The sequence below is a fragment of the Notothenia coriiceps genome, unplaced genomic scaffold (genome assembly GCF_000735185.1).
Source record: "Notothenia coriiceps isolate Sejong01 unplaced genomic scaffold, NC01 NC01_scaffold00026421, whole genome shotgun sequence".
Taxonomy (NCBI): domain Eukaryota; kingdom Metazoa; phylum Chordata; class Actinopteri; order Perciformes; family Nototheniidae; genus Notothenia; species Notothenia coriiceps.
In genome coordinates, this window is record NW_011359122.1 from 1,646,711 (window position 1) to 1,663,084 (window position 16,374).

Below are 16,374 nucleotides of genomic sequence, written 5' to 3' on the forward strand. Positions count from 1 at the left end.
CTCCCCCCCCCCCCCCCCCACAGGACCAAAACTCCGCACAATGGGGGATCGGCGCTTTCTGTGCAGCTCAGCCACACCTGAGGACTCCGCAGGACCACCTGAGGACTCCGCAGACCCACCTGACGGACTCCCCAGAACACGTGAAGACTCGCCAGAACCACCTGAGGACTCCACAGACCAACTGAAGACCTTTAAGAAAGGCCTAAAAACAAATGTTTAGGCAAAAGTGCAGATCTGTAATGAGGGGACCCATCTCTGGAGATATAACAGCGAAAGTGTTATAACCTAACAGCAAAACAAAATGTCCCAAACTTACAGGAAGTACTTGAGTAGTGGAAACAGAGACTGCCACTCTGCATGTTTGAGAGCCAACTACATTGTCACTGCTGCCCCACAGAGGACTACACTCAGGATTTTGACGAAGGGGAGGAGTGAAGAGCATCTGCACAGCAGAGTCAGCAGTTGACATCACTGTACAGTGATCAGGAAGGAGACAGACACAAAGGATGGTGCTCCATGGAATACCATCTTGAAGAGTCATATTTCCGCCATCAGCTTGTGAGTGTGATGATACAGGTGTGGAAGTACTGCTCATATATTATGCAAGCAAATAACATGTTTTGGTTCATCTCTAGTGGGCATGCATGCAGGCATGAATGAGAGGAAGAGAGATGTCCCCATCAACATCATATGGTGAGAAAATTGGAAAAGACAGTCCTAACGTGCTACCAGCATGTTGTGCACTCACTGGACTGTGGCACAACCAAGTAGTTGTGGGCGGAACGGAAACCGGACTGGGAATTCTCCATACCCTCATTCACAACCAACGCAACTCCGGTTCAAGCGCCGTGCTAGAGCTTTTCAGGTTCAGAACCGGTTCTCGGTTTTCACACTGCCCAGAGTCCGACTGATGCTGCGTCATTGCGTCATCGTTTGCGTCATGACGTAACCGTTTTGCGTGCCTGCTTCATAAAGCCAAAGCGCGCGGAAACCCCTCACAGCTGACACCGACAACAACAATAGCCGATTGTGCTCCAGCTTCCCCTGTACCTTTTCGAAAGACCAGATTCCCAGTAGGTAGCTGGTCTCTTCAGTGGACCACTGCTGCTTGTTAAGTTTCTCCATCGTTGTGTACAAACTGGATAAAACGGCAGCTTTTTTTGTTGTTGTTCAGGAGTTGATCTGCCCCTGACTCGACGTAAGCGTGACTTATGCGGTGCTTTTGCTCCATCCGGACAATTTTTTTTGGTGCTTGAAATGAACCGGATTCCAGAGCTAAGAGGCTGCTCCGCTGCGGTGTGAACAGGAAAACCCGGTGCTTTTCAGGCTCCAGCTACGAACCGGCCCTGAAACACCGTTAGTGTGAATGAGGTAAAAGAGGCCGTTTAGTTGGAGATGGTCCTGAAGCTGGGCGGCAACTACATGTCTAACTGTCTACCAGCATGTCGTGCACTCACTGGCTGTGGCACAACAAGTAGTTTGTACAGAATAGGAAAGACAACAGCATTCACCAAACCCAAGACCCATCTCAGCGAGCTCAAAGATCTGGCCCATTTTGGACTCTCTGCCAGCTTGGAAGAGTCTTTGCCAGTCGTAAGAGAATTGGCGCTTCTGCTATATGGAAAAAAGGAAATTGGACTGATGTGCACAAAGTTGAATGAACTGAGGTTCATAATTGCATCAACAACAGATGCAGCCTCAGAAAATCTGCCGCCAACAGAGGATGCATTTCAACAACATGTAAAGAGCAATGTTTCAGAGAGCGATATGGTGTCACAGCCCGAACCCAAACCCTTGTTATGGAGTCCTGTTGGCAAGGGGTGGATTGTCAGAGATGGGGCCATTAAACCACTGCTATTTACAAACCCCCAGCACCTACAGAAGTGAGAGACATTACTCACTTGTATTGCAAAGATGCAAAGTGTGGAGAGAGTGGAAAGTGCCAGTGCCTCTCTGTTGGCCTTCCCTGTACGGGGTTCCGCACCTGCTGTGCAGAATGTCAACATGTGTCCCCTAACGTTTCTGAGGAACCTGACATTTAACATTATATTCAAATATCTATATACTTGACCTCTCACTGAATTATTTGATGATTTGTATACTGTACTTTGAATTAAGGTTCCAGTTTCAATAAAACCTGTACTATTTACACCTATGTTTTAGAGGCTTGCAATTTAGAACTAATACACTTTATTGTATTGGGTTACTCTTATTCTGACTATTTGGTGATGTAGTTCAGCCACCTGGTATTTCCCTCTCCAAATATAATGACCATCAGAGTAAGCATTCTTAACTTATAGGCTTTTATGCCACTTATCCCCCATTCGGAATGTGACTGTATCAGAGAAGAGGTAGGCCTATGTCTAAAGAAATGTCATTTGCAATAGAACTGTACCAGATATTTCCATACAACTACTGGTTAGTGTTCAATAGCACCCTAGACCAGGGGTTCCCAAAGTGAGATGATTACAAAAATAAAAATGGAAAATAAAAATTATTAAAAAAAATTGATTAATTTTTTTTATATATACTGAAAAGTTTGGGAACTCCTGCCCTAGATAATTCAGTAATGGTATATTTTTTAGGGATTTCAGTTTTTCTGATGAATGAGAAAAGTGATTGAGTCCTATCACCAAAAAGTACAATTTCCGTCTAAACTGAAGCTAAGTTTACAGGACTATAATTCAGTATTTTTTTAGTTAAATAATTGTCTGACTATTTAGTGATGTAGGACAGCCACCTGACTCATACCTCAGCAAATCTGAAGAGGATAATCTCTTATCCTCTTCAGATTTGGCCATTCTCAAATTATGGGCTTTTTTGTCACCATCCTCATATTCGGTCTGGTCTAATTTGGCTCTTTTTCAGGGATTGGGGTAGTTCTAAAGAACAATCCAAAAAACATTTTTCCCCCAAAATAAAATTTGACAACAATCAAATTTATTAATGGGAGACCCTAAAGATAATACAAATCATTGTTGTCATTTGTTATACCTCGGGTAGGGGTATCTCAAAATCTGAGGGCCCTTCCTGCTAGACTAAACGTGCCTTGGTCCTGCAGAGGGCATCCTCGAGTCGCTTTTCATCCAGTGGTGCACTGAATGGCACGGTGCATGTACAGAGGCAGGGATAAAGACACGCAGGGCTTCTTGCTGCTCAGTGGAGGACTGACTTCAGTTGTGCACAGTCAGCTGGTGGGGAAAACACACCACTAACAGCGGAGATTTCCCTTATCCGCAGTTATTTATCTGCTGGGGATCGACTGCTTGAGGAAAGGTCTTTCTGTGAGGACTGCAGCACCCTGTGAGGGAAATATTATTTCTACAGGCATACGCAGAGGATCACGATTGGCTGGTAAGGTTTCTGTGAGTTTCATATCATGACCGAAATAAAATTTTAACAACAGAGCATATTGTTATTACGTTTGGTGTTTATGAATGTCTGCAGGTGTTGCGACAGGTGAAAAAATGCAGGTGCGCGTTAACACTTTCTGGTGCGATATCATTTTCTTAAAGAAACATTGTATTAATTTTAAATGGTGTATTTCGCCTAACAACTTATTTTCCCCTACTAGATATGTTGTGTTATTGGGTAGAGGTCAGGGAGTTATATTTTGTAATTTTACCAAGATTTCACGACAATATTTAATTGAAAGCATGGAATTAAATGAGGATGTTGATGAGGGGGGTTGCTCATGACTTTCATACTGAAACTCTGAATAAATGAAATGTTCTTGCTGTTATTCTTGGGGTTAGCCCTGTCGCACCACCAGTGTAGCTGGTTAGCTCCTCGACAGTCACTAGTGTTTGCTGTATCAACATTTACTTTTGCTGCCGTTTCTTAAAACAGGAGGAAGACAGTTTGAATGTGTCTGCAACTCTATCTTGCAATTTTACTAAGAAACTGGAAGTCTGTTCTGTTTGGTGGGAAATGAGGCAAGCATTGTGAAGGTTGTGTAACAAATTAGGGGGCAGAGGAAGAAAGACACATTTTACATCTTCACCACAGAAAAATGGAAACCTGGACAAACTGACCTCCGGGTTTGTATGAGTGTTGAACAAAGTTAATGTTAAGATCCCCTCATGCCTCAGTTTAACCTTTTGAGAGGCAAGTTACTTAGCAACTACTACATGTGTGCAAAAATACAGCTGCTACATCTCTCAGGCACAATATGTGCAGTAAAGGCCAGTTGACAGATTTTCTGTATTTCTGATATATTATCTGTGTACGTCATTAAATTGCGCTGGAGCAGCTTTTCATTTACTGCCCTGAGCCTTAGTACCTATCACATTATCACTGCTCTTTACACTGAAGTGCAACATTTCTCCCTCTGGTAGTTGGCAGCCAGGGTGAAACTGTGAAATAGCTTTCGGCAGTCGAAAGGAAAAAAAAGTGATATCTGGTTATCTTGTATAATCCAGGAGAATGAGAGATGTGAGCAAGACAGCTGTTTTAGAAAACTCAACAAACGCAGGGTCCAGTAAAACAAGCGTGTCCTTCTGGGCATCATTCAACTGTTGAGCTTGTAGGCCTACTGATGATTTTTATAGACAAAAGTGTCTGATGGAGAGTTTTGCTTTGTCATAATGAAGGATGAAAAGTTGTCTCACCTTTATGATGTGGGTTACTTTCTTATAGCAGTCTTCTTTGTAATGGGTCAGATTTGACCCTTTGACCCTTTTCACATTGTAGTCATGTGTCTTTGTATCGCAGAGTGGCGTATAAAGAATGATATGTTACATAACTTTGACAAGTTCCTAGGAATATTAGCCATCAACCAATATGTAATTTGGATCAAAATGTGACATCATGATGATTGTAGAAAATGAATAATCATGCAAATCTGAGCCAAGCTTTCAGACAAAGTTACACAAGATTATGAGTGTGTGGTCTCCTTAATGAACCTCCTGTTCCTTCATTTGACTGGGAGGCAAAGGAATATGGTGAAGCTCATGCCAGGTTGGTCTGCTCGCCGCAGAGGATGTTTGAAAGGGAAAACAGCTCATGCAAATCCGCTGCTCTCTCCTTGGGACTCACACCTGCGCTCCTGGGCTGCCTGCTGCCCCGGCCCTGATATGTCGCTTGTCAGAGCGAGAAGCATCTGTACATTATGTCATAATTTCCATCTGAGTCGCAGCAGAAGTGACACAGCACGGTAGAGCCAAAACTTAATGAACCCAAATCATGTTCATTCTGTGAATCTCAGCTCTTCTTGGGCTTTTACTTGAGGGATCAGATTCTCTTTATCATTAATGATGAAATTGTAACACTGTCTGTAACATTAAGCACTAATGGCATCTTCCTCTGCAGACTTAAAGGCACCTGTTACAATTGTTTAGTTTATTTTAAACTTATGCAGGATCTTTGCAGTTCGGAATATGTATCCTCATGGTTGATTGCACTTAACCTAAGTTGCTTTGGATAAAAGCGCCCGCTAAATGTAATGTTATTAATCAATAGCACTGATTCAAAGCAGGAGGGCCACATTTTTAAGCCAATATTAGTTTATCTTTTCCCTACTGGATGAGCTTCCTGTCTAGGGGTTATACGGTATAATTAACAGCTGTAAAGTTAAGTCTTGTGATTTTGGATCTAACAGCCATGGGATCCAAGTATAGGACCAAAACATCAGGCACATGAGACTCATAAAGACACTTACAAGTCAGTGCCCTGAACAGTAGTTCTCAGCCTCTCTATTTCTCATTCCTGACAGACTGACCACCATGTGCCTTGATACTCTGATAAATAAATGCCTCACTATGTTGTGATAATGAAATCCTGCACCTCGTAATATTTCTGTGTGTTTAGTGTGACCTCTCTTCCCACTACACCCACTCTGATTCTCCTCTCAGAGGATCCTCTCTCGCTCCTGTCTGCAGTGTTATATTCTGGGTCAAAGGAGTGCTAATGCGCTACGTCCTAGTTGCAATCTGATGAAAGCAGGACAAGAGTGTTTGTTTTCTTTGCAGAGCGCTTCATATCAGGTCATTCAGCACCAAGCCTCTCTTTTTTTGTGGTGCTTTTCTCTGCATTGATGTAACAACCTTTAATCGGGTCACTTGAGAGAATTAATTGAGCATTTCCTTATATAATGAGATTTGAGATAATTTCCATACAGTTTGAAGAAGGTAAAGGAAAAAAAGCGACATCCTTCTTAGAAACATATTTGTATTAATTCCTGAAGTGGACATTAGTTGGAGCTACTGTTTTTAGTTGTCTTTGATTCGAGCAGTTGTGGGTTTTCAGACTTTAAAACATGTGGTTTGTTTTGTACTTGCTGATGGGTTAATGAGTGTTATGTGTTATGTGGTTTGCCATTTCACCAGTAAGTCAGTGCTAGGCCTTAAGGGCTTACCACTGTTTTCCTTTCTTATTAGTTAATCTTGTACTATTTGGATTAATCAGTAACTAAACATTTTTAGTAAAAACACTGTTTGTGTCATAATTACAGCAATACATGTGTTCCTGTACTGCAAAGTCTTGTTCTGACGTGTACATTGATTCTGATAATAAGCTCATATCGTATTTGCCATCTCAGACTGTTGACCAAGATCTACATTAGGAAAGCATTAAAGCGGCAATAGAGAAGTTGTTTGCTTTAACTTCATGAATCATTATGAATGTAATTGATTGCACAATGTAATGGCTAAAGTAGAGTGTCACCACTGGTATTTACATTGGTTTTTTATTAGCCTCACTTTCTCTGTGCAATCCTGTCTGCCAGGGTATGATCACCCGGACAAATGAGAGCTCAATTCAAGGCACAAAGTAAGTTTGTCTATCAATGCGTAACCAGAACAGTAAGAGCATGGCACTTGTATTTTCCTCTGGAGCAATCGGTAGCTATCCCCAGTTACCAAAGAGTATCAGTGCAAGTTATTTGCTACTGTTCCTGTTCCTAAGAGTTGGTAACTTTAAGGAAAAGGGAAATCAATCAAGCTGTATTTGAGACCGTGGCGCCAAAAATTCGGAAACGCTGGGATGGGGAAAATTAAAATGCTGTCTCTTTCCACTTTATTTACCAGATTTGACATTTTTCGAGATAAAGTGATTCATTTCTCACAGAAACATTTGTTTACAAAAGACTAACAGAATATATTACTACAGTAATTGAGTCAGTGTTAAAAGCCTCCTAAAATAGAGAGTCAGGGGCAGCACAACCATACTCCATTGACCAGAAGAGGTTTAGCCTCCACACCTCTGTTTATTTGTGTTGCACCTCTACCTAAGCACAGCGTGGGCTGCTTTCTCTCTCTGTTATCTGTTTTATTGTTCTCTTTCATAACCCAGGGTGAACTCATGTCAGCAAAAAGAACATTGCCACCAGTTCACAGTCAGGACTTCATAATCAACTTTCTTTTATTACAGGGCTCTGATCAATCTTGGGGACTGGAAGCCAGGAAATATCAGCGCTTTGCGGCAGATTTAGACAACTCTTTGTTGCTTTTAATTTGCAATACATACAGTAAGCTGCGTTGCTACACTATTTTTCATAAACTCATGTTTTACAGAGATGTGATAATCCTGGGAAGATTTTCACAAATGCCAGTGTCAGAGTTTGTTAAGAAAGCCCCTGATTTACTTTGCAGCAGGTGAATGTGGATGAAGAATTTCCCAGTATTATCGCGTTGATCTTAATGAGCTCTGAAGGGGAGTTTCCCCCTCCCTGGCCCAGCGTTTGAGAGGATGCAGAAATCTCCCAAAGGAGGCCTGCAGCAGTAATTGGCTGATAATTGAGCTCTCCTGTTTAACGATTGGTTGGTTGGAAGGTTGCTGGCAGGGCAACTTGGCAGCCCTGATGGAATTCAGATTAGTCGGAGGTTGTGGTGTTTGCTGTTGTTGTTGTTGTTGTTTTGGCCCTGCTGAGCCCCCTATAGTACCCCTCCTACTTCCCTGCCATGGTAATAACAAGGCTTGCAGAGGCCCATTCAGGGGACCCGAGGGTACTGGAGTAAACGAGTGGGAAGGAGCGTTGACAAATGAAATGGTTGGACTACGACATAGAAATTCCTCGTCTTTTCTTCAGCAGCCGGTGACCTTCGATCAATGAAGGCAGGGTGATGTAATCCCCTCTTACCCCCAAGATTGATCACTTCTGAGAGTAATAAATATAGTCACTTGTTCCCACAGCTTTATGCTTAGCTACTAAACCTGTCTGTCAACTTTGTGGCTTAAAGAAGAGCAAGAGGACCTTTGGACTTCAGGGCAGGGCTGAGTTCAGCTGGGCTTGCACACGTCTCTAAACATCTCATGTGTCATGTGATCTTGTTTAGGCTATCTCGGAGATATTACTGGTTGTGAGCGAATCAAAACACTGCTCTATATGTCCTTTTCTCAGAAATTCTCCAGCTGTAGTGTGTCGCTCCATCAGGGCTGCCTCTCCCCTGCTTATGTGTCTTTAGAGAACATAGTCTCTGTTTCACTGCATATACTCATCTCTATGTTTCTCTCACCCCCCCTCCGCTGCATTCCCTCGGTTGAATCATGTGACTCTCTGGACACAGTGCGTGACCTCCTCCTCACTGCTTTTCATGCAGAGTGGAACCATAGTGAGACGCTCTCTGAATTACAAATACAAGCCAAGAGCTCTCCTGGGTTTTTTGCATTCATGTTCTCTTAGAAAACAACATGTGTTCGTTATTTTTGCCCTATATGTTGTCCTTGTGTTTGCATCTATATAGTGGTGTGTTTCCTTTTCTGTCCTGCTGGGAAACTTTGAATAACACTTGGTGTAGTCTTGTTGAAGCACCCTAAATGTTTACTATCATACTTATTGTTCACTGTTTCTGTTTCCCTCTCCCATTGTCATCCTCCTCGGTCTCTTTCACCCCCTTCTTCTGTTTCACTCATTTTTCCTTTTCCTCTCGTGTCATCGGAAAGGTCAAAGCGCTCGTCGTGCAGTCCCTCTCTCTCTCTCCCTCCCACCTAGTGTGTCGCTTTGTTTGCTGTTTACAAAAGGTCAAGCACTGTCCATAGTTAAAGTGTACATTTAGTTGGTGCTAGTTGCCTGGCAAGTGATATATCTCACATGTGCTCACTTTTGTTTGTTTATGATTGCCATTTATCTGACTGATCATTTCTACTTGGCGATTGGAGGGGAGCCCACACTTTAGGGACAGCAGATATTTTCATTGTTTACAGTCTCACATTTCTGCACTTATGTTATGCTTCTCCTTGCAGCATCATATTGTAAAATGTAGAGAATTTAATGTACACTCTTTTGGCCGGTTCATCAGTCCATTTGTACAAAACTCTCCAACTACTGGGTTGTGTTGTCACTCTCATGAAAAGATGCATTTAAAACTTTTGACCACACATTCCCATTAGTCCCAGATGTACTCTGAAATCAATGCAAAATACGGGATGATGTGGATATTCTAACATGCATAACAGCAATTATTCCCCAACAAGGAACAATAGGAAAAACATTGTGACCTATTCATAGTCTTTTCATTTAGCGCTGCCCTTTGTTCAAACATTGTTCCCTTACTAATGTTGGTAATAGAAGATGTCTGCACATTGTAGATCCAACCAATCAAACGGCGCGATGGGCTGCCAGTGTGGCTACAGATTGGTTTTCTTGTTTATATATATACAGTACATATACTCTCCACACACATACACACACGTCTTTGCAAGCGCTGCAGTGCTGCATAGTGCCTATGTACGCAGGCAGATCTCTGCAGCACAGCTTGTCCCTCAGAGCGATGATAAAAAAAAACACACCTCTAGCGGATACAGAAAAATATGGAACATAACGCCCCAAAAACCATCCAGAATAATACCTGCCTGCTGTTTTACTGCCTCATTTAATGTGGGGACTCACCAGGGAGAAAACAACAGTGTGTGTGTGTGTGTGTGTGTGTGTGTGTGTGTGTGTGTGTGTGTGTGTGTGTGTGTGTGTGTGTGTGTGTGTGTGTGTGTGTGTGTGTGTGTGTGTGTGTGTGTGTGTGTGTGTGTCTTTGACAATAACAAGCAGATATTTATTTTTTACTGAACGTCTCACAAAGACAGTGTTTGTGACTCTATCCCCCTCACTGTCTGTCCCACTGCCCAGCATTTTCTTCTCCTCCACCTGTCTCACTTTTTGTCTTTTAGCAAAACACTTTCAACACAGTCATTGAAGCGTTAGCCAAGGAATGAATCTGAATGTTTTTGAGGTGATGAGGACGACATATTGTTTGTTTGTGATTTGTGCCATTTAGGGGAGCCCACACATCAGATTGGTTTCCCAGTATATGATTCATAACAGAGCATGACACATTTCACAGAAGGATCTATTTTACACGGTTGGGGTAACTAAGCCAATTATGTAATCACACTGACACACCAAACAGTGAACAAGGGTTTACACAAGGCTTCGGAAAGATAATGAATACTGCTCTACGCCATTTAGCCATGGGACATGTCTTTTTTTTCTATTGTTCTTTTTATATATCCTTATATTTTACAACAATGCAACTGAACAAGTTTTTCTTAGTGAAATGTTGCTTGGGTGGCGTTTCTTTGAGCCGAAGGATCAGAGCAGTTAAGTTGATGAAGCCGATCCCCTGCAAGCCGAGCTAAGCTGACTTCCCACATGCATCTTCTTGATTGTATCCATGCAAATCCAGATATCTGTGCTTATCCAACATCTCACAGGCGGGATTTGTGAAGGTCATGAAAGCCCAGTAGTCTGGTCCTCAGCGCTCTGCATTGATGGTCTGCTATTGATTCTCCATTATGTCTCCAATCTGCTGCAGTAATCCAATAGTATCTTGGGACTGAGGCAAAGCAGAGCAAAAAGAAACCGCTATGAAGTGTCTGTGTCCTTGCGATTAAAGCTGTTGGAGCCTCCTTGTCATGATCAGATGGTTTGGAAAATGGTTGTGCTCTACTGTGGAAATTACAGTTTCACTCTTGTCAAAGAAACAGATCTCGCTATAGGAAGACATACAGGATTTTTCTTTCTAAAGCAAGTGTGGTTGGGTAAACTGCTTGGTTTCTGTCTTGATTACTATTATTATGACATTTCCTACTGAGACCAGTGAGGCGATATTTCCACAGCTTTGACGCATTAACACTTCAGATGCATTAGATCTGCATTTTTATCATACCAGACGACCCATGTCTGCTCTCATTAACGTGTTTTCCTCGCCAGAGCAGCTTGGCTACAGAGAGACGATTTGACTTCCACAGGGCTGACTGGCGCCCTTGGCAATATCCCTGAAACCATGGAGGAGATATGGCATGAGAGCCAGTGTTTGATCTGAACTCAAGTGTGTTTGTTTGAAGGGTGGTAGAGTTTCTGACAAGGGTGTGTGGACGAGCGGGCAGAGCGTTGTTTACGTTCAGAGAGACCGAAGGAGGAAAGAGCTGACATTACTTACGGAGAATCTCCTTGAGAGCAGAAGTCACAAATTGCTTCACAAGACTGACAGATAAAGTGGATTAAAGAAGTACTTTCTTTAAGTGTTGACTTGTTGGCTTTTGACAAAGGCAGAAGCAGGAAGAGCTGTGGTGAGTTGTGATGGAAGTTTTGCAGTTACAACAGATTCTGTTTTACGTTTTTTACTTGGAAGTTGATATGTCTGTTTACTGTGTGCGTCATGTACAAGCTTGACAACTGTGTGAAATGGGAACTGACCCAAAGTGTAATTCTTCTCATTCCACTGAAATTCTTTTCTGGTCTACATTTAGCCTTTCGATTGCAAAGTTTGTATAACCTTGCCCATTTGGTCCTCACTCCATCCATAATCCAATAAAGGTATTGATTTGTCTCAATTATGCATTTTTGTATTTGTAGCTCTCGGTAATATAATTGTGACTTGCAAAAAGTATAGTTTTACATCAACAGCATGCTCTCTTATATTTGCAATGGGAGTGTGTGACAGTGGTAAAATATGGCTGATTAGGATGATCCATTTTCATTCGCGTGTCAAACAATCTGTCTGCCTCTCTTTTGTTGAGAGGGGAACAACAGACCTGCTGCAGCTGCAGGCCTCTCACAGATTGTTCTAGAAACAGTCTGTTAAAGCACCGGCTGGGTTGTGGGGTCAGGTGAGAGAGAGGGAGGGAGTGAAAGAGAGGGGGAGAGAGGTCCAAACTATCTCTTTTAACACTGACAGGCCAGGACTGAGCAGAGAGCCGGATAGGCCTGCAGGCTCATTAAAATTCCTCAGGTTCAGAGCACACAGACAGTCATACAGTGTGATGGCTCAAGTGGATCAAATCCTCATTGCACAGTAGTGAGGAGAAATATTCTGATGTATTTCTATAGTAGCAGGATGTTTTGGTGTTAAAAGCAACCTTTGCCTCAGTTGCACTCACACAAAGTCATTTGACAAACGTGATCCTTTTACTAAGGATGAGGTAACACGTTTTCTGTGACTATAATGTGTCTGAGCTCCTTCCAAATAGGTGAAAACAACAGACTGAGGGTTTTTTAGATGGAGAAGGATTGAATGATGCAAAAACAAATATATGGGAGGTGCGCCTAAAGCTAAAATGCCTCCGTGTTGTCCCTTTGTTTATAGCAACAGAAGAGTCGGAGCGCAGATAATGACCCGGCCTGTAGATAAGGGTTTGGTGTCTGCTACATTCTTTTAATATCTGCGTCTGTTCGGGTGTCAACATGTCGTTACGTAAAAACACACTGCTGCTTTTTGAAGATTATTTTTAAACATGGTTACAACATATTCTGATAAGAAATATACCCTGGACTGCAGCATTTCTTAAAGGTAGTTATAGACTTTCAAAGTGTGTATATTCTCTGTGCGACCACAGCAAAAAGACAGTGTACTCTGAGAGCTGTAGGTGCATTTATATGCAGGTGGGGCTGCGACTGCAGGCTTGACTGAGCTTATCAGACAAAGTCCAACATTTGCCGGTGTTTCTATTAAGCCTCTACTCCTCGTCTGTGTCCCTGTTTTCCCTCCCTCACTAGAGGACACACTCTTGTCACAGTTTCATTGATTTGTGTCACTCTGCCTTATTTATCTGGAATGTAAGGGAGTGAAACAGGAGTAAAAAGCACACTAGAAAAGAGTTAGGAGGGCATCACATATGAGGATATGAGACAGCCTGCACATTTTTGGGGCTCAGTTAGGTTTTGATTGTGCTGTAAACTGTAAAGTGCCCTGGGCTACAGCTTATTCATACACACTTCGTTATGAGGTGTTATTTATCAAAAACACACACACGCTTTTTTCCAAAGCAGACTTTAATAAGAAGAGTTAGGATGGTAACTACACACACACATACACGTATATAAACGAGTGACTGTCAAACGCAGAGATATCTTGCTGGAGGTCAGTTCAACAGGGAGAGTTTAGATCTGCTAAACTGCCTCTCCAATCAGGCAGAGATTAACAGGAGAGTGGGGGCATGGAAGTGTTCTCAAACGCATTGCTGTTAATCAAGGACTCTTTGCTGATTGACATCCCGCCCTCGGTCACATCTTTTTTTACCTTATACTTTGTGTGTCTGCTATCTTGCAGAGGGTCCTCTCACGGATCCAGACATCCTGATGTTCGCCGACAATCAGGGGATGTCGCCCTGATTGCTGTTTGTCGGTAACAGCTTCTCATTAGGCAAGGTACGTTGACTTTTTTCAGTCACCACATTCATCATGGAACCATTTTAAGTTGTAAAAGTAGTCCAAGTCATTTCCTTAATGTTTTATATCTCTTTCAGATGTCAACTACAACAGAGAATGGGATGGGAGGGCCTTGGAAAACAAGCAGAGAGAAAACCTACAAAAAGGTAAAAACTATTCACACAAAGCTCGACTGTGTTTGGTTTTATTTGCCTCTTAAAACTAATGTCATCCTGCTTCCACAACATTTATTTTGAGATGCCACTATATAGAGCCAACAAGTCCACAAGGTCTGAGTCTGAGTCACATGAGTCCTTATAAATGTCCTTCTAAAGCACATTGCGTCCTGACCCCTGCCAAGGCCAGCTGCCAGAGATCAGTCAAGTGCCGGTCACACTTGTTTTCTTTCCTCTTTTTTTTTTTTTACTCCAGACGTCAGTGTTTCTTAAGATGTCACCATTACAAGGCTCTCCACAGTGGCCACCACTGTTCAGGTTGGGACTAAAAAGGTCTTTCTGTGGTGGCCACGCAACCAAAGAACTAGGGTGTTTATGTCCCAGTCTTTTTGGGTTTTAATGTTAGTGCAATTTATACTACAACATTGTACTCAACAAAATACGGGTTGACTTTATTGTCTTGATGTATGGTCTACTTTCTTGATTTTGATTGACTTTAATACCAGGTTCCTTATTAAAAGTTTGCCAATTTATTGGAATTGTAACCATGCACTGCTTTCACCATCACAGTTTTCCATTACACCTACAGATCATTTGCTAGCATCGCATTGAACAAAAGAACATTTCAGGAGTTTTAATACATTTATTTATTGTAAACATCTTTCTCTAACTTGTTCACTTAAACCCTGAGTTTGCACACAGCCAGCATTATTGACCGACAGATTTTTAAGTACCTCCCACTTGCCAGCTATCTAATTCAACGCATGGCACGTTACACTGTATGTATGAAACCAATTAATGGATTTATTTGGTACATTCATTTTCGTATCTGTTTATCATATGGTAAAAGGTTTGTTTCTATCTGCATATGAAATGGTAAACAGCCTAAGCAGATGACTCCTTTATTTCCCATGAATTCACATATATTCTCCATCAATTCCTTTGAAATACCCTTTAAAGTTTTCACCTTGATACTTTCTAGATTTTTCTAGATCTCTTTTGGGCTTTTTTTTTCCAAGTTTCTCTTGTTTACATTAACAACATATTTAGTATGTGATTGGTTTAGCAGTGACAGGGTGATGTAACAGCCTGACTAATGGGATGTTTTCTCTTCTATGTTCCCGTCTAGACCACGTCATCGGCCTTGAAGGGGGCCATTCAGCTCGGAATCGGCTATACAGTGGGCAACCTCACCTCCAAGCCTGACAGAGACGTGCTTATGCAAGACTTCTATGTGGTGGAGAGTGTGTTTCTGCCCAGGTCAGTGTTTAGTAGCGTCAACCCACACATGCATACGTCCATAGCTGCGCACACAGCCTCCGTACACAGGAAGACAGCTTTTATACATTTTCTGAAGAAATCGTCGATGTGTGAGTTCATTGTGTAGCAATAGTATGCTCAATGTCATGAAAAAAATAGCCAGACATTTGCATAAGCTCAAGGTTATAAGTCTACAGGAGAAAATTATTTAGAGAAGTGTTTCATAAAAACAGATTGTGTGTGGGTAGAAACAGGCGGTTCTTTGGCTGCGACTGTTTCCTGACTGCAAGGTGAATGAATGGACTAAAGAGTGAGCTTTGCCAGTCTGCCCGCTCAAATATTATATGTCTGGGTCTTGTAATAAAGACAGTCAAAATGATAACAAATCATGCTCAGTGGAAACTGCAGGCGCTGGACCACTTGTCCGAGGAAATTATGCTGCTACCACAATCTCCCACTTATTTCATTTTGCTAGTCTGAATCATGATGCAGGGATAAAACTATTTTGGTGCATTATCCTGCCAAGAACTGTGAAATCGGCTTATAATGTGTCTCTTGCTGACACGGTGTAAAACATATGTCAGAGTGTGGCTGGTCATGTTCGGCTGTCCTCACAATCACATCATCAGATTAAAGAGACATTTGATATAATCCACAACAGACCCCGGAATAATTTTAAAGTGAGATATAAACATACAATTCTGGTAATCAATATATGACAATGTCGTTTACTAGAATTCACAATGGACAATACTGTTTTATAGGATTTTTTTTTAATTTTCTATTTACAAATTGGCCTTGTAAATCCTATCCTAAAAAAAAAGAACATTCAAGCTAAAATAATTAAAGTAGAGCATGTGTTCACAAGTTTGCTTTCTATCTGTGGCCAAATGCATGAATCATCCAAGATCGTTAACTCTGAAGCTTCAGGAAGAGAACTGGATTCCTGCTAGGAAATACTTTGTTGTTTATCTTTGAGATCTTTACACCATATGCAAATCCATTCTGGTTCATGCAAACCTGGTTTTGGCACGCCGTCTGCCCTACAGTGATGAGTGTTTAAAAACCTGCTGTTGCTTTGCTCAAATAATGAATTGCATTATATCAATAGTTTAAAGCATGATCGTTATTTCATCCTCAGCCAATGTCAAGCCTTTTCACATAATCGGTAAAATAAATAGAAGCTAAGTTATCTTCAAGGCCAGTTTTTCAATGAGCATGCGAACTGAAGTAAAACATCAACGTTACAGAGTTAGGGGAAAAGAAAATGACCCAAAACACCATTAGGAGGAGAGAAAACGTGTGTGTGTGTGTGTGTGTGTGTGTGTGTGTGTGTGTGTGTGTGTGTGTGTGTGTGTGTCC

At 41.8% G+C, this 16,374-nt stretch overlaps 1 protein-coding gene across 3 annotated transcripts in view; it reads left to right on the forward strand.

The window, feature by feature from the left end:
* The first annotated feature begins 3,173 nt into the window (after positions 1-3,173).
* The window catches only part of pip5k1bb (phosphatidylinositol-4-phosphate 5-kinase, type I, beta b), a 34,641-nt gene continuing 21,440 nt past the window's right edge, over positions 3,174-16,374 (forward strand). The window contains exons 1-4 of one of the 3 annotated variants that reach the window (XM_010784492.1): positions 3,174-3,365; positions 13,479-13,576; positions 13,675-13,743; positions 14,882-15,012. In XM_010784492.1, coding sequence (XP_010782794.1) covers positions 13,675-13,743; positions 14,882-15,012 — 200 coding nt within the window. In that variant the 5' untranslated portion in view covers positions 3,174-3,365; positions 13,479-13,576. Of the gene's footprint in view, positions 3,366-6,746; positions 6,769-13,478; positions 13,577-13,674; positions 13,744-14,881; positions 15,013-16,374 lie in introns of those variants that run through there. The other 2 variants (XM_010784491.1, XM_010784493.1) reach the window with 2 other exon arrangements.